Raw genomic sequence first — 24,409 nt, forward strand, 5'->3', positions numbered from 1 at the left:
CAAACGTATTTTACAGTATTTTCTTTATGAAGGGTTCAGCTTCTACTAAGATTCTTACAACAAACTAAGCCCCAGAGAATCAAGACATGTTAAGTGTTCCCTCTCCCCCAAATTATCCCCCTAATTTATCCCTCTTCGATTTCAGTATTTCTTCAGAAATACAGAAGCCTCATCCTGAGGCTTTCCACAGTTTATTAGAGCTAGATAAGGAAAAGCAGAGCAGTTAAATGGTTTCTTCAAATTCCTACAGAAATCAAAAGAAAGCTCGGGCAGGAATTTGAGTATAAAACAAATACAGAAGCCTCATCCTGAGGCTTTCCACAGTTTATTAGAGCTAGATAAGGAAAAGCAGAGCAGTTAAATGGTTTCTTCAAATTCCTACAGAAATCAAAAGAAAGCTCGGGCAGGAATTTGAGTATAAAACAAATATCTGCTACACGGATGGTCCTTTAGAAGCAAAGCAGTGAAAATGACTGAAACATATCTCCAATTCTTAAGGTATCATTTCTCATTGACTTTCTGTGTGATACAAGTTTCCAGGGTGGGAGGTAGAGCTGAAATCCTTTTACTGATTAGTTACATCAAGTCTTAGGAACATCTAAAGTACCAGAAGGATGCCTTTCATCTTGTAGCAAAAGTCTAAACGTTCCATAAAAACAACATCAGCTGGATTTCAATTAACCATATCCAATGTGCATTTATTGAGAAGAGTCACTCCAAACATATATGACATAAATGTAATACTTGCACTTCTGACTGCCTGTATAAAACAGGCTATAAAGGAAGCACAAGAAATTCTGAGAACGGTGATGGAACGAGCAATCTAATTCCAAAGCTTAGCAAATCCTACCTTTAGAACCACAGAGAGCCATGATAAGGGGACTGTTGCTCTTGTCCAATTCCCTGAGACAGGCACTGCCAGCGTGATCTCTGATAACAGAGAGTTCTTTAAGGATTAAGGCCTAGAATCCAAGAGTTCAGAGATACAGCATTAGTGAAAAACACCACACACAAACAGCGCCCTATCACTTGCTACCAATACCTTCAATAGTCAGTAGGGAACTAGAATAAAAAGACAGAAACCTAGATGTTTGCTTTGTGTAAAACATGATAATAACTTATAACTCAAATAACTGCAGTGTGCTGCATAAAAATTCTTTGCTAGAAGTCAGGGGTAGCTAGAGGCATGATCGCCTCCTTTTGGCGGCAACACCAGCTTAAGCTCTTGCGTTAAACCAACGGCCGAACTAAGTTATAAATCTCGCTGTGCTACATGAAAAGGACCTTCACAAAAAGGACAGAGTATGCAATGTTAGTATCTCCAATTGTTAAGAGCTTAACAACTGTATCAAAAAACATTCTAGGACATACACTGAGAAGAGGAAGAGGGGAGAAAGACTGCAAGACTCTTCTTTCAGCCAGAGAGTAACAGTTTAAACTGACTGGACAACCGTGGCAATAGTTAATCATAGGGTGGAGCTTACTTTACTTTAATAAAACAAAACAAACAAAAAAAAGATCAGTAACAACAGATCTCCTAGACATTCCACATGCAAGAGGACAAATGTATGAAACCATTAAAGACAGTGAAAAGAGTATTCTTCAGTTTACTCCATTAAGCCCCTGTTTCTAAGCTTTTGGGGAACAATCATTGCACTTCTTCAAAATTCCTACAGAAAAAAGAAAAAAACTGAGCAGAACTGAGGTCCACTAAAATTTTGCCCCAATAAGGAACAAGAAAACATTTGCATACAGACAGAACTGTAACTAAATGAATATTTTGCTTCTGGGATTAGATTCATTAGTGTTACTATTGGTTGTTAACTTCGTAATATTGGTAAATGTAACATTAACTCCATTCTGATTAGCGGTGTAATTTTTGTTCTCTTACATGCTATCCCAACACTTCCAGCAGGGTGGGAGGATCATAGTAATTCCATATGTAACTACCATGTTAAATGTTCCTGAAGAGCATAAAATCAAGGAGAGCTACAAGAGCAGCCCCAAGTGGCCTTCATCCATTCATACGTGCATCTAAATGTTAAGCCTAGACAGTCTCAATTAAAGTGGAGTACATAAGGATCCTATTCACTCAAAATTTTTAAGCTTCAGCAGACAGCTGTGAGCTTCGCAACTTAACAGGAATTCATTCACATAGTCTCTACTATAAACATATAATGATTTAACTTAAAACTTTTACCTCTAGCGTCTCCTCTGCAGTACAGCCAGGCTGCTGCTGCAGCTTGCCGGTGTTCAGAGCTTCAATATACTCATCACATTTCTTATAGCCAGCATTTAGGAGTTCATACTTAGCTTTTAGTAGGCCCTGTCCAGGGGTAACATCACCAATTCCAATTGAAAAGCCACGGTTAGCTATAGTAAAATAACAAGATGATGATTCTGCTTGCTCAGTGTCATACAGAGAAAATATAAATAAAACGAGGAAATGTTATCATCAGGACCTTTATTATTTCCTCCCACTATGACGCAATCGTATGCTTCAAGTGCATACACACCACTTGTTTCACCGTTTCTATCAGCTCTGCAATTAACTTAAACAGATTACACCATATTTTAAGCAAAACCTTGCTTGATTGTCCTCTATTTCAGCCTTAAGATACTGCTTTACAACAAAATGCACTTCCCCCATTACTTACAAAGATAGACAGGAGCAAGCCTGGCCAGTCGTGACATGGCATCTGCAGCTTCCACCTGACCCCAGTCTCTCAGCAAAATGTAGAAGATATTGTTCTTGGATCCTGATCCTAAGGTTCCTTTGTCCATGCTACCACTCATTAACTCACTATTTTGAATTGTGACATCTAGAAACAGAAAAGTAAAAAGAACGGATCATTTTGTAAAACAGTACTTAAACTCTAGTAATAAGTTATGAAGCAGGTTTTTAAATATAAAGCTTTGTTCACAAAAATAGCAAAACCCAAAGGCATATATTTACCATATCTGTAGAAGTGCAGGAATGAGTATTTACAGAGCATGAACAGAGTCTACAAACTGATCTTGCCCACATTTCTCTGTTTCCCTCCCTCCTTAGAATGGCAACTTTATCCAATTTAAGACTTCTGAGAAATATTCTGAATAATCCTTTGTGCGAATAATCTACAAGTCAAGCAAGTAACACCCCAAAACCAATTTTCACTTCGTTGACCAAAAAAAGGTATCAGTCAATCAGTCTTAGCCTTCCAGAAACACAATACATGATCATACTTAATCTTGGATTTTTTTTTAATTAGAGCAACAACATTTCAGATGGGAGGTTGCAATTTTCTTATTCAAAGATTCGATTTTCAGTGCTACTCTGCATCACTTCAGGAGGAACGGATTTAATTTAAAAGGCATACTGTACACAGATGCCTCCTTAATTACAAGCATACTGTAAAGACCCCCATATCAGCTGTAGGCCTGTAGGCTATATAAGCTGCATCCCTTAGATAACTTCCTCTTGCTTCATCACGAACCTCTATTTCAGGCACTGAATCTTCCTTACAAGTTGTTAGCCTTTAAGCATTAAAAAAGTATCTTCTATACAAAAACTTTAGACAGATTTTCTATGAAAGCAGTACATGTTCACTCTCAACTTCATTATGCATTTCTCAAAGGAGAACTGGCATATTCATATATTCATATATATACATACATATGTATATGCACATACACACATATATATCTGGATCCAATTTAAATCATTTTCCACAGAATGCTCTAGAGGTGTGCACACTGTACCCTATGCTCAGTACATACAATATGAAATTAGGTAACCATTTTGTTGAACCACAAGCAGTAATCACTGCCATTTATCACTTATTATATACAATGAAAATATAATACCAGGATTTAATGAGACTTCAGAGAATTTGTACAATTTTCTGAATGGAATTAGCATTGCTTTAGGAATGAAGTTATTTCAGGGAACTGAACAGAGCCACCAGTGAAATCCACAGGTTTTCTCCATCAACTGCTACTGTTAACATCATAAAATGGAACTTCTGCCCATAAGTCTTAAAATACAAAGACTGTGGAAGGAAGAGTACGTCTTTATGTTCAGAAAAAAGCATCAGGCTTGCTTTGCTGTCTCTCATCCCTGCGTTCCATCCAGGGTGAAAAACCTGTGCCAGCACATTTATAGCCAAGTTCACAACCACCAAGTGGTTCTGCCTTCTAAGGGAAACTCTCAGAATCTGGTATAGATTTGAGTGCCCATCAGCAGATCTTTTCTCACATCAGTGTTACATACAGGAATTGGCACATAATGCCTGTACTGCAATGTAAATCAATGGTTCCTCTCTCGGTTCCTTAACTCACGCTTCCGAGCGGCAAAGAGCCAAACTAATCCTGCCGGCTCAAGTTCTTTTCCAATTGTTACTACATTAAAGTTAAACTATTAACCAGAAAAGCCTTGCTCATCTGCTACAGCCCTTTCAACCTTTGCTTCTTTGCTGCCACTCGCACTTCCCTAACTGAAAGGATATAGTTGGTGTGACCTCTTAGAGATTCCCATCTTCCCTTGATATCTTCACTCCTTTCAATGTTTGACTAGATTCTGATCCCTGCATCACTCCGTCCACTTCAGATACTAAATTTTCCCATTTGCCCTCTGCACAGCCACTGCAAGTTCCTTTGCTTTCCTATCTTCGTCTTTTTTACCTTCAAATACTACATTAGCATCACTACAAGCCTAGCAACACATAAAAGAAATTTTATTACAAGAAACCATTCGTGTCTTTTCTTTGACGTTCAGTATGATTCCAGCCTTTACTTGTAAAGAATGCACACTTTCAGTTTTCATTTCAAGAATACTTATGTAAAACACTGCTTCAAGTCCTGCAGAGAGCTCAGTGGCAACAAACTCAGCAAAACAATCTCCACAATTTCTTTGAAGAATTCTAAAACAAAGCTTCAGAAGCATCACTCACAAGAATCATTGAAACACAGGTCTTCTCCTTTGCCACAATATTGTTTGCCCTTGGTTCGCAGATTGGCTTTTACAGGACAGTCATCACTAGGCTTGAGAATAAGGCTGAAAACCTGCTTTCCTGTCCAAAGTGTTACAGGCTTAAGACAAAAGGACAAAAATTAGGGTTAGAGGTTTTGTGATACAACTACAGTAAAATAGCAGGCAGAGTTTAACTGTAAAACTTTGTTTTCTGCACTGAATGACATTTATAGATGTGCATAATAGCTTTCCTTTGAATAGGAGAGCCATTATGCACTTCTATAAATATAAAAGCACTGATTCCTGAATAGTTCTCCTTTACATAAGAGTATATGTGTGCATTTAGAGATACATGCTCTATTACTCCCTTACTGACATATTTCTCTTTGATTAAAAGAAAGAAAATAATGATGATGCTACTGTCATTTCATTTCCCAAATGGGATGCCATGTTTATATTTCCTTCATTATATAGTGTCTTCTGATTAAATTTTTAAGAGGCTAAACATTCATATGATTATGTGTTTCACTCAACTGTAGTTAAACATAAGTAACTATCACACCTAGTTCTAAAATCATTTATTTGATGTGACAGAAGCAGTCAGAGAATCACTGCTCTTGGCTATAAACTCTGCTTTACATATATTTACAAAATTCACTTTAGATACTGCCTATAGATGCTCTGACCTTGCTTGAGGTTAGTATTTTTCTTTGATGCTCCAGTTTTACTTTCCTCATAATTAGGGAAAATTCCAGGAAAACGTTACACTTGGAGCAAAATTTAAAATTAAGTAAAAGATATAAACAAGCACATGCTGGTTATTCATGAGTATTCAGCAAGTGACAAAATGTACCAGTTCTCTCTCCAAACAATAACGTTTGCCTCAAATGGAAAATTAATCAAATAAAGCCACCCTTAAAGGTGTATGAATGAAAGCTTAACAGACACTGATCTCATCTAATAAACGATACTATAAGCAGTCTTCCAGGTTTGTGACCAATACACAAATACTTTGCCCTTCACAATAAATTTTCATGCACATGATGTAACCAAAATCACATAGCATTCATCCTCTTTAACCTTTAACAGATTTCTAGATTTAACAGTTAAAACACTATTTCACAAGTGTGACATCTCTTAAAGGTTGGAATGCTGAAACCTAGAAGCGTCCAGCATTCCAACATACTGCTTCAGGGCACCCATGGAATAACGTAGTTTCTCCACTTAGCCCCATATTAGTCTCCATAGCTGGCAATTCCAAGCTTTCTAAGAATGACACACCTTCTAGTGATCATCAATGTAGTCTGTCTGACAGTAGCAAGATAGTAGAAAAATTATGCTTTAATCCTGAGGGAGTATGCACTAGTTGGTGATGGCTGACGGATTACAGCATGTGGACTGCACTAAGCAAGGTCAACTTTGTTTAGCCTCAGGCACAATCAGGCTCCTGCGTAGCTTTGACCCTGAATTCTGATCCTCCCGCTTTATGTCTTACAGTATAAACAGTGCCTGATACAGCGCAATGTCAGAGAAAACAAGAACCGTCACTGAAAATTCTCTTTGTGGAGAACATCACCATGGGTCAAAAACCACACAACAGAGAAAGTCTCGGTATTAGAAAAAGAAAAATAGTTTGACACACCTTCAAAATTGCTGGGGGTGGAAGGCGAACTTTAATCTTCTCATCCTTGCCAACTAGGATAGAAGCAATAATTTGACAGGCTTTGGCTCGATCAAAAAAGGTATCTTTTAGTGTAAGAAGATAGGCACCTAGATTGTTTAAAAAAAAAAAAAAAAAAAAGATTAATCTGACAGATTAAAGTGAGGTGAAACTTAAAAGCTATTGCATATTCAGTATTAATGATTTTATTCTGATACTAGCTATCCACTTAGTGTGCTAAGTGACAAAAGACAGCTTCAGGCGTAAATCTTTCCCAGATTTTTTTTAAATTCCCCCAGAGATTATGAAACAACAAAACAAACAGCTGTTAAGTCACACATCTCTAAAATAAGCTTATGTACACACCTGTAAGGAAATCCTGAATAGCAGCAATTAGGGGTTCTCCATTTCTTGGTGTTACCAAGTTTGCTTTAGTCTGTGTGACATAAGAAACAAAAAGATTACACATTTGAAAAGACTGATATTGCATTTGTTATTCAACAGTGCCCTAAAGGAACAACGTACTGGAAAATCCTCACATTGCTGCTACTGACTGCACACGCGCACCACAGATCAACAGCAGCAACCATCAGATCCCTCTTTATCCACCACCCTTTCTCTCTTTGTTCCCTCATAAAAGACTAGTCTCCTGTCTTCCCTGGCAAATATCACTCCAGTACCACCACACTACTGCTGCCTCATTTTCAGTTGGTATGACAGCCTGAAATTGCTGGGCTGTGATGACTGTACTTTGGTAGTGATCACTGTTGCTAACGATAGTCAAGTAGAAATAAACTAAAGGCAGGCACTAACTTAAAAATGCTGCATTTGTCAGGGATGCTAAACACGTGTCTAAGAGACTACAGATGTATTTGAAAAACCCCAATTTATTCTAAATTCCCTTTTGTATACTTTTTAGGCAGTGTCGCAGTTTAGCATTATCCATGTCAGGGGATCTAAATGATGATTTTGAGTTTCACACGCAACATAAAAGGTACAAGGCATAGCTCATCTGCCACTAGCAAAATCCCAACAGCAACATCATCTGCATACCCCCATTAGAACAAGTGCTTCTGCTTTTGCTTCTTCCGTCTGAGGAAGGTGAAGGTTCATCTCATCTCCATCAAAATCTGCATTGTATGGTGTACAGACACACTCATTAAACCTGAATGTTCTGTGAGGTTTTACTCTAGCCTGGGGGGGGGGAAAAAAAAAAAGTAACACTGCACAGACAAGCATGTTAAAAGATGAAAACCCATGCCCGAGTGCCTCCTTGTTGACTTTATCTGTCTTTTTATTACAGACATAACTCAAAATTTCTGATTACACAATTTAACTGAACCAGGAACTAACAGAAGCTGGACTCAGGTTACATTACACAAATGTAATTACTAACCTCCATTATGAAGAGCTTATACAAAGCACAGAGCACAGCATCCTTTGCAGGGATCACATCTACTCTGCAACGTGAAATGCTTATGCAAGAACAGATATCAAGATCAACTACAGCTATTAACAGAATTGTCCAGATAGTACACTGCCCAGTTATACTTCAATTCCCAGGCAAAGCCACAAACGCACTGTATTTGTGATCATCCTCATGCACTGTTTCAGAAGAAGCTGATTTTTTTTTTTTTTATGTGTAAGAGACAAACACCAGCACCTAAGGTTCAGGTGATGCTAATGCATCTATGCTAGATTGTGTAAGAACTTACAATGTGAGCCATGATGCTCAGCTTGTGTAGAGAGGGTTGTCGGTTGAAGAGTACTATATCACCATCTATAAGATGCCTCTCCACAATATCACCAAACTTGAGCTCCTGGGCCATCTTTTCTCGGTTCCCATATTTCAGAAATCTTATAGTAATACATGGCAATAGAGACAGAAAAAATAAAGTCATAAAGACATACAGACAACTGAAAAGAAACCCTGTTTATAATGTAAGTCCTTCCATTAAATGTTGGAGTATTTGTAAGGCAATGACTAGAGGATAAACTGATCATTAAACATCAGCCCTGTTAAAGTCTTTAATAATTAATGAATCTGCTGTGTTAATTAACAAAAATGCTGTTCTTGCTAGAAGTCAGAAAAAAGCCTGTCCATAAAAACATGAAAATTTGTAACCATATCAGAAAATAGGGAGTTTCACTCGTATACAATCACTTATCATCCATAAACTGACTGCAGATCAGCCCTTCCACGACAACAGCCGGTACAAAGTGTTCCACGCTGCCTGCTTCCATCCATCATTACACAGCAAAGCTCCAGTGCTCACAGGACAAGAGAGAGCAGCGTTGAGCCAACACATCAACAATTGCTAATGAGCGCGCACAAATAAACCAAAACAATAAAGTAGAGCCATTCAAATATCTTTACACTATGCCTCTCAGTATTTCCCAGAACACAGATCTCATTCAAGCTTCTACATTATCCATAACATTTTAGCCTCTATTATACCAAATAAAAGATATTCAGTCCTAAAGCAATCTAATTGCAGTTCACTATCATTAGTATTTGCACTTAAGTTTAAATCCCACAGATTATCTGTTCAGGTTTATTGTAAAAGTTCTTTTTAGATAATGACAAATTTTTATTGCTGTCATTTAGGAAGGGTATTAAAAAATAAAAATTAATTTTAACTCCTATAGCTATGCAACTGGTTTCACGCAGCAGTAAGAACAAGCTGACGAGCAGAGATGAATTATTACAGATGAGCACGGTACCTTTTCATCTGAGTGTGCCTTTGCTGAATGAAGTTGGCTCCAGGATGAACATCAGGACCATTTCGAACAAGTTTTCTCATAAAATTAATATTTGCTTTGTTCACCTGTTGCATAAAGTCTTCGATCAGGATCAAGTGAAACATTTCAGGACCTGTTTTCCAATTTTAGGCTTAACTAACATCCCCCCGCCCCCAGCCTCTGAAAGAACAGGCAAGACAGCATAGAGGAGGAAACTTTAAGCCAATCTTGGAGCAGAGCATCAGAGAAAAAGTAAATGAAAAATCTGGGAAATAAATTTAGAAATAAAAATACCTCATCCACTCCTTAGACAGATACACCAATGAACACATGAAGCTATACACAAGTTTAAAAAAAAAATAAAAAAAGAGGAGAGAAAAAACGTAAAACTATCATTTTCTCTTGATGTCTCCCTCCATACACAGTGGGCCTCCACAGTACTTGCATTTATCTGATACTACAGCCTCCGCTTACGAGCAACAATGGAACTGGCAAAGTGTCACTGAACAGCACGTTGAACATAAAATCACTACATTTACTCCTTTTCGTCTTCCTTTTCCGTTCAGGTTATCAAGAAGGACAACAGTGATACCCGGTAAAAAAAACACATAGAAAAGGTTTTGGTTCTAGACTACTTGCCTTTTCAGGAAAGGTTAGTATTTTAGCAACATGAATAGGCACTGCTACTTCATCTATTCTTAAGTTAGGATCAGGTGAAATGACTGTTCTGCCAGAGAAATCCACTCGTTTTCCAGATAGATTGCCTCTAAATCGACCTAACAAAACAGGTAAGTTAAAACTGTTTTACAAAAAGGCATTTTCAAAGTGTTGTCTGTAAAAAAGCTTTTGCATTAAGACAGTACGTTAGAACAACTTTCAAGGTACGTCACAAGAGCATAACACAACAACAACAAAGGGATGCTTTGAAACAGCAAATGTTTCTGGCTTAATTAAAACAACTTTCCAGACAAACCTTGCTTTCCCTTCAGTCTCTGAACAAAACCTCTAGTCCATTTTTTAGGTGCCATATTGAGAGGAATCCCAGAGAGCTCACTGTTAATGTACAGGGCGCACTGCAGTTGAAGGAAGTCCCAGTCTTCCATAATCATCTGTGTTTTGGCTCCTGATATCCTATGCTAAACAAAATAAGTCAGCCAGTTCAGGAAATAAACATAGCAACACATGTGAAATTAGCAAAGAACTGTTCTGCTATTGAGTATAGGTGTTTGTTAAATAAAACTTCATACCCATTTTAGTAACAACAGCTAGAGGAGAGGCTCTGTCCTAAGAACAGATGGTGGAATAAAGAAAGGGCCAAAATTTAGAAAAGAGTGGGAAGATCTACAAGGAAGAAGAAAAAGTCTAATAGTAGGTAAAGGGGTAATTTCTGAATATTATAGAATGATTTCCTGTATGTGATCATTCAAAAAAGAATAGTCACAGTGGGGGAAAAAAAATGACAGGTTATGGACCAGAACTAAAAAGAAAAAAAACCCCTTCTCCCAAGGCACCAATGCATCTACAGCAGGTCCTATTACTATACAAAGATTACACAAACAGCCAGTTAGCCAGCTCCATTTGAAGCAAGTTTCCCTATTTTTTTCAATAAAAGGCTGAACGACACAGCAGTGCAGTAGAGCCTGCTTTTCAGTTGGTGAGCAGTGAGACAAGTAAAACCAGTTACTACACTCAATTCTAACCAAATCTTTCCAAAGGCAGCCGTCTCTACCAGCTTCAAGGGTGACTCACCTTTTTTATTACATCATTGAGGAAAATGATCTCTGTCAGTTTCATTGTCAAGTCATCTTCGTTGGTGCCAGACTTCAAGTCACTCACAACAGAGGGTCTGATGCACAGTGGTGGCACTAACAGTCGTGTGAGGATCAAATCTGAAGGTTTACCTGCTTCTGGGTTCATCAGAAGCAGAGGGATATCTTCTGCTCGGATTCTTTTGAAGAGGTTCAACACTACTAACGGATTCAAGTTTTCCTACAAAATTCATTGGGAAACGGGGAGAACAAATCATCAGGAAACAACTTTAAACTCTTCCCTCCTTCCCTCATTTACTGATTGTTCACATAAAAGTAGAAAAGACAAAGAGAGAACTACCATTAATGCCAACAAAATTACGTTTCAGTCTGTTTATTCCGAACCAACATTTTTAGTGACACAAATACTGACTTATGTCTGCTTTCCTTCTCTTTTTCCTTCTTCATTATCAGTGTTTACTTCTTACCATGTTACTCTCTTTTTAAAGTACTTATTGAGAGCATTTCATAGTCACTTCTCAAAGCAGCTCAGTCAACTTGTTACACAACAAACTTGCAGTAGATTCAGATTTTTTACTAATAAAATGAATATTTATAATTTACAATACTTTCTCTAAAAATTATTTTTAAAACTCCATTTCTCTCCTCTCAGTATAACTACTGCTGAAACTCTTAGATACCCATTACTTTTTTTCCCCCAAATATCTAAGAATTGCCGGGCTTGCCAAGAAAAAGCAGAACGAAATAGAACTCCATACAATGCCAAGCTGAACGAAAGAAAAAGGCTATCTGATTAAGTTTCCTCTCTCCTCAATATCAAATATTTTTGAAGAACAACAACCCAAAAAAATATTGTGTACTCTAATCATCCCACACTTAAAGTAAATCTGTGAGTACATACAAAGTTTCTACGGGTCAACATTTCTTCTTCCTCTTCTAGCTTATGGAAGTTTCATACACCTAGATTCACCTCTGCATAGCAATGAATATCGCTAGCACTACAGCACGAACGCCCCCTCTCCTTACAGGCACAAAGCTATGTATCAGATTATACTAACACAATAAGTTTCTCATTTTTGCAAGGTTAATGTTACTGCAGTGCATATAAACATTCTTCAACTGTCTTTCTGGCATGTGAGAATGTCAGACCACTACAAAGATTTAAGCAGCTACATTAAATACCTTTGAGGAGTATTATTTCACGCACAAAGACTAGCAGGAAATGTAAGCGATAATAAAATTTACCTGAGCTCTTCCCAGTAAGGATTCTACTTCTTTATTATGTTCTATGGCAGTTTCAAAGGATTGGAGGAAAGTGGATACTATTGGATCTACCACTTTCTTATTGGTCTTGTATTTTTCATGTATTATTTTCAATAAACCACACTTCTTCACAGTTCCTGTGAGCAAATAAATGTTTTTAAAAATAAAAACTGGTAAAACAAGTCAGCTGCTCTTCTAAAATTATGTATACCTTCTGTGAACATAATAATCAAATAAAGTTTATCAGCTTTATTAACCAGTTTCCTAAATTCACAAAACAAGAAGAGGACAATCAGAGCCGTCTTCCTTGTATTGCTGGCTTATTGTGCCTTGAGCATGAGGTGGCTTCTGAAGATGAAAGAGGGTACTCTTTCTCAGTCTATACTTTCATTCAGTTCCCCTTCAATCACAGCAGAGACTTTTTTTTTAAAATGTAAAAGTTCCTATACTAAAAACAGCACTGAGAAGTGCCATTTATATATTATCCAATTAGCTTCTAAAGTAATTTTGGAAGTGAATTACGAGAAAAATCTGACAAGTATTTTCATTTCATGCAGGTATCAGTATTGGCAAAACTTTCACAGACTAGTACAAATGCTTTCCAAACTCAATTTTTCTTCCTGAGAAAGTTACTGAGCACTTCATTTCGTAAACTGCTACTGTGCATGGCCCTTATGCATACACATGACACTCACAACAAAGAAGCTTCCTTTCTATTTGTTCAGACCTTTGATCATCAGAACATAAAAAGAACGCTCATGAATGTAAACAGCAAAATTTTAATGCAAGTTATGAATTATCCATTCACTATAAATCTGTAATCCTGCAGCAAATCCTTTAAGAGCAGTGTTACTTGATCAGCATATATGAGGAAAAAAATGTATTTTGAAAAACAAATGTGAAATCTTATTGCATAAGATCCTCTGCCCCAAAGAACAAATTCCAGTGCAACTCAATAGCATCAAAACTCCAATATATCTAAGCTACACCTGCAGAACATACCTTTCCAGAGGATGACAAGAACATCTAAATTTACAAAAGGTAATTTAATACATTTACAAAAAATGACGTTCAGTCAAAACTACAAGGCCTACAAATGCTTCTAAGGTATTCATCACTGACAGTAACTTCAAATATTTTTAAAGCCATGTTAAATAGGCTTTTTGACACTATGCAAGTATCAAATACTGGTTATTGTCACAAAAGGATACCCCATCAGACAAAGCAAGCTACTAGGACAGTGTCTCTACATGTACATAAGATGCGTACAATCCTGTTCTTGGGATTAAAAATGCAATTGCCTGTTTCTTAACACACATTAGCTGTGGAACAGACAAAGATATACAAGATTTCGATGCCTACCACAAGGCAAGGTAAAAACCAGCACTGTACACAATTATCACTGACTGCTAAGGCCAACACTCACCATTAAAGGCACCACAGTACGGACAAGTGGTTTTTTTCCTGCATTTTTCAGACACTTTTTTTTTAAGTCCTCTCTTCTGAAGATACGTAAGGCCAGGTCGCTTCAGATAATCCAAAAACTGTTTCTTTTCTTCCAAAGAAAGCATGATACGGCAACAGGTTTTGCAAATCATCTTAAACATAAACACATGTAAACAGTTTAACAGAAACATGCAGGGTTGTAACAGAAACCAAGATTAACCTGCTCTACTCTGAGTTCCTCATCAGGATGCAGTTTTCTGAATGAAATATACAGTCTTGGCTGAAAGACCAACTTATATACAGTAGGTTGAGTCACATAGATACACAAAAATAAGTACATGGAAAAACATCTGTCAATGAGGTAAATCCTCATTCGAGTTCTGCAGGATCTTAAAAATCCATACCAGGCAAACAGGGCTTTGATTTACTGGAACGTCCTAAACGGCAAATACAAGTGAGACATTTAACGCAAACTATTACAGAAAGATAATGGATTAAGTTAATCAGTCTGAGACCACACATGGTAAGACTGATGCTTACACATAATTAAGATCAATATTTAAATAAATCCATTTTATGATACACAGATGCATAGAGAACGGACAAAATTTACAATACAACCTTATTTTGGTCTTCTCAACTATTATCTTTCAAGCATCAGCTTTTCTGATCGTTTCCTTTGTCTGGACTACATAGTGATGATGAAGCACATACACATTTACCTGTAAGATGCCTATCACAGCTTTGAAGTATCCAACATGGAAACACGGGAGTTCTAAGTCAATGTACCCATAATGTCCTAAACAATCAGCTAAATTTTTTCCACATGTTTCACAGGGACGGTCTTTTTCACTGGTTCCCTTCAGGGAAGAAAAAAACCAAAGAAACGTTTTAGCTGTAATCAGCTAAATGAATAAACGGGAGATACTACAATAGCTCTAAAGGTATTCATCAATCTCGACAGCAGACCCAGACAGCTTTTTTTTCCCCCTGCATCACAAGTATGCCAGTAGCATTACACTCAGCCCAAGCTTTAAGAAGAAAAATGTCTTGCACACACTGCCCCTACTAACGTCAGTGCCATTAAGTCACCCAGCTACTGCAATAGATTTATAATCCCCTGATCTACAGTAAGACATTTTGTAGATGGATCTCTGTCTCCCAGCAACCGAGCTGAATAAATTTGTCTACCGACTCAGAAGAATGCTTCCCTGAATCATTCAAAACCAGGAAGAAAGTACACGTCAAATTCCAAATTTCAGAGCAACTTCGGAGACCAATGCAACTGATAACCCTCCCAATTCAAGTAGAGACACATTTGCACGTTTTTTTAAACGAACAAGAAATGTTATTCTTCATCTCACGTTGCTTTCAAGTATTTCAAGTAAATCCACGGAAAGATTAAAAAAAAGAAAACAAGCAAAAAAAGGAGTTCTCACCATGCGATGGTCAAGCACTCCGTACTGCAGGGGAGAGTGATGGTTGTCCTGACTGTACAAGTTTTTGCTAACCACCTGAATGTGTGCTTGCTGACGCATCTCTTCTGGAGATTTCATCCCAAAGCAAATGTGGCTTCTAGGACATGAGAAATCACAGGTACTTACACGTAAGCAAACACAGACGCTTACGAACACATACAGACGCACACGTATTCAAAAGCCAATGCACAAAAGGGTAAACTGATTCAAAACCCGGCCGAAGCCGCTTCTTTCTGCGTAACCCCCAAAACCAAAGCCGTTGCGCAGCGAGCTGGCGGCTGCGGGATGGAGAGGCGGCTGCGAGGCAGCGCCGCAGCCAGCCGCACTGCGCCCACCGCCGGCGCGGACCGGACAGGACGGACCGGACGAGCGGGCCGAGCCGCGCTGCCGCTGCCGCCGCCGCCGCCGCCGCCGCCGCCGCCAGGGCAGTAGCGGCAGCCGCAGCCAGCCGCAGCCAGCCGCAGCCCGCTCCCGCAACACGGAACTTCTTGCCCGGCGACGGCGCTGGGCTCAGCTCAGCGCCGCCCGCCCCACTCACATCTTCTTGGCCACATCCGTCTCCCTGAACTGCTCCTTCACCATGATGGCGGCGGCAGCGGCCGTGGCCGTTACGCGGCCGGCGAAGCTGCACGCGGCGGCACAGAGCCACCCGCGCCGCGCAGGCGCCGAACAGCACGGCGCCCCGCCCCGGTGACCTCCCGCCCCGCCCCCGCGGCCTCCCGCCCCGCCCCCAGCCTTTCGGCTCTGGCTCTGGTGAAGACAGCCCTGCGCGCGCAGCTCCGCCCCTCCGCCGCGAAGGCCCCTGCGCCGGCTTATGATTGGCCGCGGCGAGCGGGTCCTTCCTTTTCTCGCTTGCTGGCAAGGAGGTCGCTGCCGCCATGGTGAGTCCGTGCCGGTTGGCTTGGTCCGCCGCCATCCGCCCCGTCGCGCCGCCATCCCGTTTCTGCGCGGCTCCCGGGCCGCCACGCCCCGTCGGCCCGGCCCGCCTGCGGGCGCCCGCGCGGATATGGCGGGGGTCCTCTTTGCCTCCGCTCCGAGCCGGAGCTCCCGCGGCCTGGGCCCCGGCCGCCGCCGCCTCGGGGCCGGCCGGTAAGGGCGGGCGGGCGCGGCTGTCGGCCCTGCGGCCGCCCGGGGCGAGGCGCGGAGGAGCGGTGGTGCTGGCGCCTTGCTCGGCGGGCACTGGCGGCCGAGGCGGTGACCCGCGCCCCTTTCGGAAACCCTGCCGTGGGTTTCCGGGCGGCGGCGGGGGGCCGGACTGACTGGGTCAGCTCTTCTCTGTGCTTGGAGTAACTGTCTTGCTCTGAGCGGGCTGGCCCCGGGCTGTCAGGTCAGCGGCGGCTTGTGACGGAGCGCTGCCTGCTGCCCTGCCATGCTTTATTGGCTGTTTTCAATTGAGTATATGGCTATGTGGTTTTTTTTTCCTCACTCTTTTTGTATTTTTGTGTTTTAGAATGACACAGTGACCATCAGAACTAGGAAGTTCATGACAAACAGACTGCTTCAGCGTAAGCAAATGGTAAGCATGTGTTGATAAGTGCCTGTAGTTTCATATGACTTGGTTCTGGTATGTTAGTATTCTTTAGTTACTGTCCATAAAGGTGTCTCAATCTCTGGCTTTTTAGAGATCTCATTGTAAGAGTATGTATATTTAAGTGTTTTGATGCATGCTGAAGATGAATATGAACGGCACAGTAAGGGTTTGGTTTGTCATTTGAAACAATATGTGGCTGTGAAGAGCTTTGTTTCAAATTAATAATCCTTTTTGCTGCTGAGGTGGGCTATTTAAGTGCTAAGCATGCTGGTAATCGGACTGTAAAGTCTGGTAACTAGAATGTACGTTGATCTGTTCTTTCTTTTCTATAACTTGTAAAAATGTATTCTTAGGTGATTGATGTTCTTCATCCTGGGAAGGCCACAGTCCCCAAAACAGAAATTAGGGAAAAGCTGGCAAAAATGTACAAGACAACCCCTGATGTAATTTTCGTCTTTGGCTTCAGAACTCACTTTGGTGGTGGAAAGACAACAGGTTTTGGTATGATCTATGATTCCCTGGACTATGCCAAGAAAAATGAACCAAAGCACAGGCTGGCCAGGGTAGGTTTTCTTTTTGTTTTCTAGTAACCTCAAAACGATGAGGATGGCCTTAGTGTTTTGGGGGTTCACAGTTTACATCTGTAAAATAGAGACTTTTCTGGAAGTAGTGCTATATGGACGTGAAACTTGAAGTGTTGTGCGAAGAGTTTTGAGGTAAAATTGGTTAGGAAGTGCATTTGCAGAATAGGATAAGCTTTTTATGGCATATTTTTGGAGATCTGGGAAAGGCCAAGTAGATGTTATTAGTTAAGCTTAGCGAACACTACTGAAGCCCTTGTAGGTACCAGTCCCATTTCTTGTACCTTAAAGATACAGATTATTACACACTGTTGTATTCAAGTTACCTCACTACTTAACTAGTATTTCAAATTTAAATCTTATTTGAAGAGCTTAGAAACAATGAAGTAACTTACTTCAGAAAAAACTAAGTTCATAAGGGAGCATCAGTAAACGATATTAAATAAACATTTGATTTTTTTTTTTCTTAATAGCATGGTCTGTATGAAAAGAAGAAAACTTCTAGGAAACAGCGAAAGGAGCGTAAGAACAGAATGAAGAAAGTCAGGGGCACGGCCAAGGCAAATGTTGGTGCTGGCAAGAAGGTAGGATAAGAGTATCTGTAAGCTAGAGTGTGGATGTTGCCTTTAAAACGTTGATTAGAAGTTCTTCAACAGAATAACATTGTGTTTCTTCCCATTTCTTTCACCTGTCTACTGGATAACAGAAGGTAATCTGTGTGGTGATGTATAGCTTACTGTTGGCTCAGTAGCTTAGTTTAGCTCCTTGTTGCTGCAGCTTAGCTGGTGTAACATGAAACAGCACTTCTGAAATGATTTTCTTATGTATCAGTTCTCAAATTGAAATTAAATGTTCTTAAATTTAATCAAAGCATTGCTCTAACCTCATAACTCAGTCACGCAAATGTATGAATCTGATGCACTTCTTTAACACTTGCTACTCGGACTACCTGAATATCTAACACTTTTATCCCAGCAAGTTACGGTGTTCCTTGTGGTGCCATAGAGGAGATTCTCTTAAGGATGTATAGTGCTGTAGGTTTGTGTGCAAGTTAGAAACCGTATAAAGTAGGTATTCTACCTTATTTTAAGTGACTGATTTCTGGGTTGTGGGGCTTCTGTTCTGGTGGGAGTTACCATTCTGTGTTTGGAACTTGGTAGAGACTTGACAAGCATCCACTTTGGAGGGAGTTTGACTTCCTTTCATTTAAAAAAAAAAAAAAAGCTGAGGAAGAACACAGTAATAGCTAGTATCTTCACCAGCAGCAGCTGAGCTTTCTGCATTCTGGAAAAAAATTGAGTAAGCTTTGCAACTAAGTGGGTTCTTAAGGACTCTTAATAAAGAAAGAGAGGGTGATGGGTTTTGAGATCTACTTCTGTAGCTGCTATAAATTGCTTTAACATCTTGAACTTTAGTAATCTTCACTTTTTGCTTTTTTCTACTTTCTTGGAATTCTTCATCAGAAATGAAGTATCTAGCAGGTACTGAAAAAATAAGCATGTATGTGGTGACTGATTTGATATTTCAGTGAAACACTTGATCCATCCTTTTAATGGAAGCACTGTACTGCTTTGCCTGCCTACACGTTTGCATTAAACTAACTTCTGCTCTGTAAGGGTCCAGATAACTACATAAATCAGCTTTATTCTATATAACTTAAAAGTAAAATTTCTTTGTCTGATAGCAAACGAGGCTGTCGATATTATTGAAACAGCATTAAAATAAGGAGGCTCTAGTGTGAGGAAAGCTGATAAACTAAATGGCATTATTTGAGGCGTTGGGTCAAAACCCCACAGATCCTGGTTCAAAGCAGTACAGTGCAATTGCATGTGTAACTTTGTTTTCATGAAGATGCATAACTACTTCAGTAAAGGTAAAGTCATACAACAGCTTAGTGCGTTTGAGATGGTTGTTGGACATGAAACAACTATCAGCTTTTAACTCTTAACTTTTGACCTGAAGAATTCTAAATTTTAAGGCACAAATTGCAGTGATTGGTCTATGAAGTTAGGTTCTCCGCACTTGCGAATAATACAGACTTCACTTATAGTTGGATGGAAATAACTAATATTACTGCTACCTACTAGATAAGATTCAAAACCTTTCCCTTCTACTTTGCTCCTGTTCTAATAATGAAATTTTACAACTCTTTACAGTGTAACAGTGGAAATAAGCATTTACTGTAGCAGTAACACTGTAACATGCACCCTGTTGTGCATGACAAGGGAATCATTTAGCGTTGCACTGATAATGATACAGATGAAGTTCTTCCCTTCAAGAATTTTTTTTACTTGAAGGTAGCTGCCATTGACTTTTATAGTCTCCCCTTATCAAAGCATGAAGTGACTGTCACTTACTACTGTGGTCCAGCTCATCGAAATTCTCTTGACTGTGGTCCATTTCATATGAATTCTCTCAACTTCTAAAAGGTTTTTATGCTTTAAGACTAGGGTTGTGTGCTGTGATAATGGCACAACAGATGAGACTTCTGTGCCAAGCATACTTCAAACTAGTATGCCACCTCAGAGAGCTGTTTTAGGTTAGAAGTTCCTTGATTTGCTTAAATGATCTTTTAGTTAGCAAGTATATGTAGGTTAGAAGTTATTTGTTAATTCTGGTGTCTTTGCATAAAGCTTAAATAAAAGACAAATTAATTGGCTGGCTTCCTGGAGAACTTGGGTGTGAAGAGTTTTAAACTGCCTCACAGAAATAAGCTTGCAGAATACACTCCGATTTTAAAGCTTTGTTTTGAAAAATGCATGCTTGAACATAATGGAATGGCATGGTACAGCGTTGTTTCTCACAGCCACCTGCAGGAATCTTAAAGCAATCAAGATATGTTTTGGTGTCTACCTACATCTGACAGAAGTGTTTACCTCATAAGTATGTAGTCACTTGATTGAGACCTGTTCAGGCAAGTTTGTATAGATCTAAGGCTACCCTGTGATCATGGAAACTGTTGGCATGCTGAGCCATATTTGGATTGTTTGTTCTACATGGCAGCGCTTATGTTGTAATGTTTGACTGCCACTAGTTTTATTTAGGTTTTTTTTCCACTTTCCACTCCTTCAGAATTCCCATTCTTTTAATAGGCTTCTCTTGGACCTGCAGGAGAAAATCTTGTCTAGCGCTTTCTCCTGTGGTTAGGTGGACTTGCGTAAAAGTTCATGACAAGTAGTTGTGAGAAGTACCTCATGAGCCTCCTGCTTGCTTTTGGAGCAGTGACCTCTATAATCACTGCTGTTGTGACAGGCTTTGACATGTTAGTCTTTCAAGTGAGTAGAAATATACTTGTTAAAACAAATGTGATCCAAATGGGAAACATGGATCCACCCTTGAAACAATAGTGGCCTGTAGATACAAGTGAACATTCAATTGCATTTTGAGTATTGTAGAGCTCTATGCTGCTGTGGTCAGCTCCCACTTCAAGTTTGAGGAATGCATGAAATCTAAGTTTTTAGCCTTACGGTAGTTTTCCATGAGTTCTTCAATTAGCACACTGAAACATGACAGGAAAAGGCCTATTATTAGTGTGTCCTCCGAAGCTAAATCTTCTACTGTAATAGAACTTGGGTAAGACTATTCTTTTGTCAATTAATTTTTTTTCTTTTGTTTTAGTAAATGAACATTCTTCAGATGGAAAATGGATAGCAGGTGAGACTTTCAAATGCTTTGTTAGACTGGACGTTCGGTAGGACGTAGTTATGACCTGGGTCTACCCTTGATTCATCCAAAGGCCATTAGATGTATTCTGAAACAGAACTCAGTGCAGAGTTTAAGACTAAAGAACAATTAAACATTTACAAATAACTGTTGTGCTTGCTCTGGAGTTGCGAATTTGTGACTTACAGTCCTTGGACGAAATAGCAGACTAGTGCAAAGACCGAAGAAAAAATCGGGCAGTTCTCAGATTTACTGTTGCTTAAACTATTGATTTAGTCTGTTATTGTAAACAAGGATTAAATTTACCTTTCAAATGGTGTCAGTATCCTATGGATAGGGTAGCATGCATCCTTTTTTTTTTGTCTTAAATAGATCGAAGTTGTTTCTCTTCTGGTTTAGAGACTATTTTGTATAGTCTCTCTATATAGACACTTCATATAGTCTCAGTATTTATTTCAAGGAAACTGTACAAACCTGATACCCTTTTAGACAAGTCCTTAAATATATGTTTATATCTCTGCTACAGAAACATAAATTGTTTAGAGGTTGTGGGCAGAAACAGTTACAGACAAAAATCTGATTTTATTACAAATAGTCGGTGACTCATTTTTAACTAATTTAAATGGTCTGGGAGCTGATGAACTGAGTGTAGTCTCTTAAGCAGAAGGCTGACATCATTTGTAGCTTGTTGATTCTACAAAAATGCTGTGATTTAGGCTATTGCCAAGACCCATGACAGTATTGTGAAATTGAGCCTTATCTTTGAAGAAAGGCCATGTGGTCGACCTGTCCAGTTTGGGAACTCTTATTCAGGCCCTATAAAGTCTTAAGTGTAAAAATGTTAGTTTCGCTTGTTGTACAGAGCTGATCTTTCTTTTTCTTTACAGACTAAATTATTCCGGAAAGAAGTGCAGAAAGAATTATTCTGGAAAGAAGCTGTTCATCTGGCTTTAACATCAAACAAACTATGTTAATAAAGTGTCTGTTTGCTCTTTAGTTTTGATTTGACTGCTACAATTTTTTAAAGGACAAGAAGTTAATTGGTGCATTGTTGCACTGTATTAAAACTCTTTCATAATTAAACAGCTCTGAGTATCATTTTTGAGTCTGTATCTAAATTTTATACTGGTAAAACTAAGTTCTATTTAGTGGAGGTAGATATGACTTTATCATCTGACATTGAAACTGTAGTTTGGAAGCCCCTTAAGACCTGTGTCTTCAGTCTGGGTCTTGAACTAGTGAGTGCTATTGCCTGTATATATTTCAGCAGCATCACACAGACCATGAACTGTGTAGTGATGTTGCTATGTATCATGATACAGTGTCTGTGCCTGTACTGGGGTCAGTAACGAATTGATGTGGTACAAGGATAAGTACTGCAGGTTTTTTTTCTTGTCATAGGTGAACTAACAAAGCTTGTCTAATGGAATGGAGAAGCAGGGAATAATTGCCTCTAAAATAGTTTTGATTCTGAATTTTTGTTGAAATTAAAAGGTTTCACTTTTACTTAGACAGGCCTTCAAAGATAGATGCCTATTTGATTTTCTTCTAAAAGGCTATAAGCAAGTTACCCTCTGTCAATACTGTGGAGCTGATTAAAAGTGAGATCTGTTGGATATTGCACATGCACTAAACTCTTATGTCTGTTGGTATGTTTTGAATTAGTGGTGATACATTTGACTAGTGAAGAGGTTGTAAAGGTATATGGAATTTATTCACATTAGGCTTAGTTTTAGCTTAGAACTAGATTCTAAGCCTGTTTTAAGGTAATATCTGCATTAACCTCCTTTCCTCAGATAGTGTTCAAAACTGAAAGAGAATAGTCATATTATTAAATATAATTGTTCAATCACTAGGGGGTAGTGTGAACATAGCAATGCAAACACAAAGAGCTCTAGCTGTTTTTCATAAAACAGACTAGAAGGAAGCTGCAAAAGAGGTTAACTCTGTAAATATGCATTAAAAATGGTTGTGTTTAGGATCTGAGGCTTTGTGGTATGTTTCACTGTTTTTCTTTGAATTGAATGGAAACTGACTGTCTTTCAGTGAGGACCGTGGTTAAATGTATTAAGTACTTAATGTTTACTTTTTAAAAAAAAAAAAGTTCTAGTGTATTAACACACATTCTAGCTCTTCTCAGAATCTTCCTTACCTTAGTTTTAAGCAGTAAACAATTTCTTAAGAAATAGGCTGACATAAAGCCAGCAGAATTATTTGCATAATTTGAGGGTTTTTTTGGCTTTACGGGAAGCCAAAAACTTGAGAAGGCATGTACCTCTTAAAGCAAAATGTAGTTCTGCAGTTAGAGTATTAAAGGTTCCCTCTTGTTTTAATGTCTTAGCTGCTTTTCATCCAGTTGCAGTTAGGAGGTACAGTAACTTTTCAAAGCAGGATGGATTGAAATATGCTATTTCATTGCTCAGTATCATAATAGCAGTATTTGGTGCTCATCTGTGGTGATTAGGTAAGTAGTTTTTGCTGGCAGTCTTAAGAGATTCAACAGAGCAATTGGTTTTTTTTTTTTTCCCCCCCTTCCTTCCCCACACCCATTCCTATAGGGTTAGCTTATAACCATAAGTCATTCTCACCTCTTCCAAATGAGGCATTAGGAATGGAAAACAGGGAAGGGGATGACTTATTTTGAGTGACTTGAAGTTAACTTGGCAAATTAGATCACCCTATTACTTGAGCTTATTTTCCCCTCTTCTGTATTGTTTGATGTTGCTGTGGCTTTCCTGTACCCTTATCACTCCACCTGAAAAATGGCAAGCAACTGAATAGCTGTCATCTGAAGAGCTGATTGTATACCCTGGCAAATGAAAAACTCACATGACTACTGCTTCTTTCTACCAACGTTTTACCTTCATCTACTATAGTCTGAGCAATGTGTAGTTATGCTCTGTAACCCAAGAGTTCAATGTGCATTTCATGCTGTGATGAGACTTTAGGATAATCCCCTTTCCTGTAGGAGGTAAAGCCCTTAGGTGGAAGGCAAAATGAACAGGAGAATCTTTACTTCCTTCACCACTTTATACTGGATGTACCCTTGTATTTCCTGCTGATCTTGATGCATCCCATCTGTAGATGGTGATACAGTTACATAGATGATACAGTTTAAGCTACTGTTACCTGCTTCTGGGCATTGGCCAGAGTCTTACTTTTTTTCCGAAAGGCACAGGATTTCTGAAGGAGACTGTTTTCAACTTTTGGGCTCTAGATTGTAAAGTAAGTACAAATTAGACAATGAAAAACTCCTATAAAATAAAACTCCAAATTAAACTGTGTGGGTCAGTAATCTCAAGCTGATCTAATAGGAAGATGTTTT

The 24,409-nt window shown here is 39.1% G+C and overlaps 2 protein-coding genes across 6 annotated transcripts in view; one reads left to right on the forward strand and one right to left on the reverse strand.

Moving 5' to 3' along the window:
- POLR3A (RNA polymerase III subunit A) overlaps positions 1-16,014 on the reverse strand; it is a 39,095-nt gene extending 23,081 nt beyond the window's left edge. For 3 of the 4 annotated variants that reach the window (XR_011142216.1, XM_068950523.1, XM_068950521.1), the window contains exons 1-17: positions 15,848-16,000; positions 15,271-15,406; positions 14,554-14,691; positions 13,812-13,983; positions 12,368-12,522; positions 11,103-11,342; positions 10,327-10,489; positions 9,993-10,129; positions 9,336-9,439; positions 8,327-8,468; positions 7,665-7,805; positions 6,978-7,047; positions 6,594-6,721; positions 4,932-5,070; positions 2,658-2,822; positions 2,201-2,373; positions 851-962 (exon numbers count right to left, since the gene is read on the reverse strand). Coding sequence is in view for 3 of the 4 variants with exons in the window: in XM_068950523.1 (XP_068806624.1) it covers positions 851-962; positions 2,201-2,373; positions 2,658-2,822; positions 4,932-5,070; positions 6,594-6,721; positions 6,978-7,047; positions 7,665-7,805; positions 8,327-8,468; positions 9,336-9,439; positions 9,993-10,129; positions 10,327-10,489; positions 11,103-11,342; positions 12,368-12,522; positions 13,812-13,983; positions 14,554-14,691; positions 15,271-15,406; positions 15,848-15,891 (2,359 nt within the window). In the remaining variant the exon portion in view is untranslated. Of the gene's footprint in view, positions 1-850; positions 963-2,200; positions 2,374-2,657; positions 2,823-4,931; positions 5,071-6,593; positions 6,722-6,977; positions 7,048-7,664; positions 7,806-8,326; positions 8,469-9,335; positions 9,440-9,992; positions 10,130-10,326; positions 10,490-11,102; positions 11,343-12,367; positions 12,523-13,811; positions 13,984-14,553; positions 14,692-15,270; positions 15,407-15,847 lie in introns of all 4 variants that reach the window. The other variant, XM_068950520.1, reaches the window with a different exon arrangement.
- Positions 15,991-22,167, forward strand: RPS24 (ribosomal protein S24). 2 transcript variants are annotated; one of them, XM_068950524.1, is made up of 7 exons: positions 16,050-16,190; positions 16,760-16,825; positions 17,194-17,403; positions 17,895-18,005; positions 18,885-18,902; positions 21,040-21,075; positions 21,972-22,167. In XM_068950524.1, the coding sequence occupies exons 1-5, from the start codon at positions 16,188-16,190 to the stop codon at positions 18,888-18,890; spliced, it is 396 nt and encodes a 131-aa protein (XP_068806625.1). In that variant the 5' UTR covers positions 16,050-16,187; the 3' UTR covers positions 18,891-18,902; positions 21,040-21,075; positions 21,972-22,167. The 2 variants fall into 2 exon arrangements, with proteins under 2 accessions (XP_068806626.1, XP_068806625.1); XM_068950525.1 differs by lacking the exon at positions 18,885-18,902 and having other exon boundaries at positions 15,991-16,190.
- Positions 22,168-24,409: the final 2,242 nt, after the last annotated feature.

This window comes from Struthio camelus, chromosome 7 (genome assembly GCF_040807025.1).
Source record: "Struthio camelus isolate bStrCam1 chromosome 7, bStrCam1.hap1, whole genome shotgun sequence".
In the NCBI taxonomy this organism is placed as follows: domain Eukaryota; kingdom Metazoa; phylum Chordata; class Aves; order Struthioniformes; family Struthionidae; genus Struthio; species Struthio camelus.

Excerpts from the sequence above, each read along its gene's own strand:
- RPS24 (XM_068950524.1), top strand. Across the intron at positions 16,826-17,193 it reads TGCTTCAGCGTAAGCAAATG|GTGATTGATGTTCTTCATCC; the intron begins GTAAGCATGTGT and ends ATGTATTCTTAG. Across the intron at positions 17,404-17,894 it reads CAAAGCACAGGCTGGCCAGG|CATGGTCTGTATGAAAAGAA; the intron begins GTAGGTTTTCTT and ends TTTTCTTAATAG.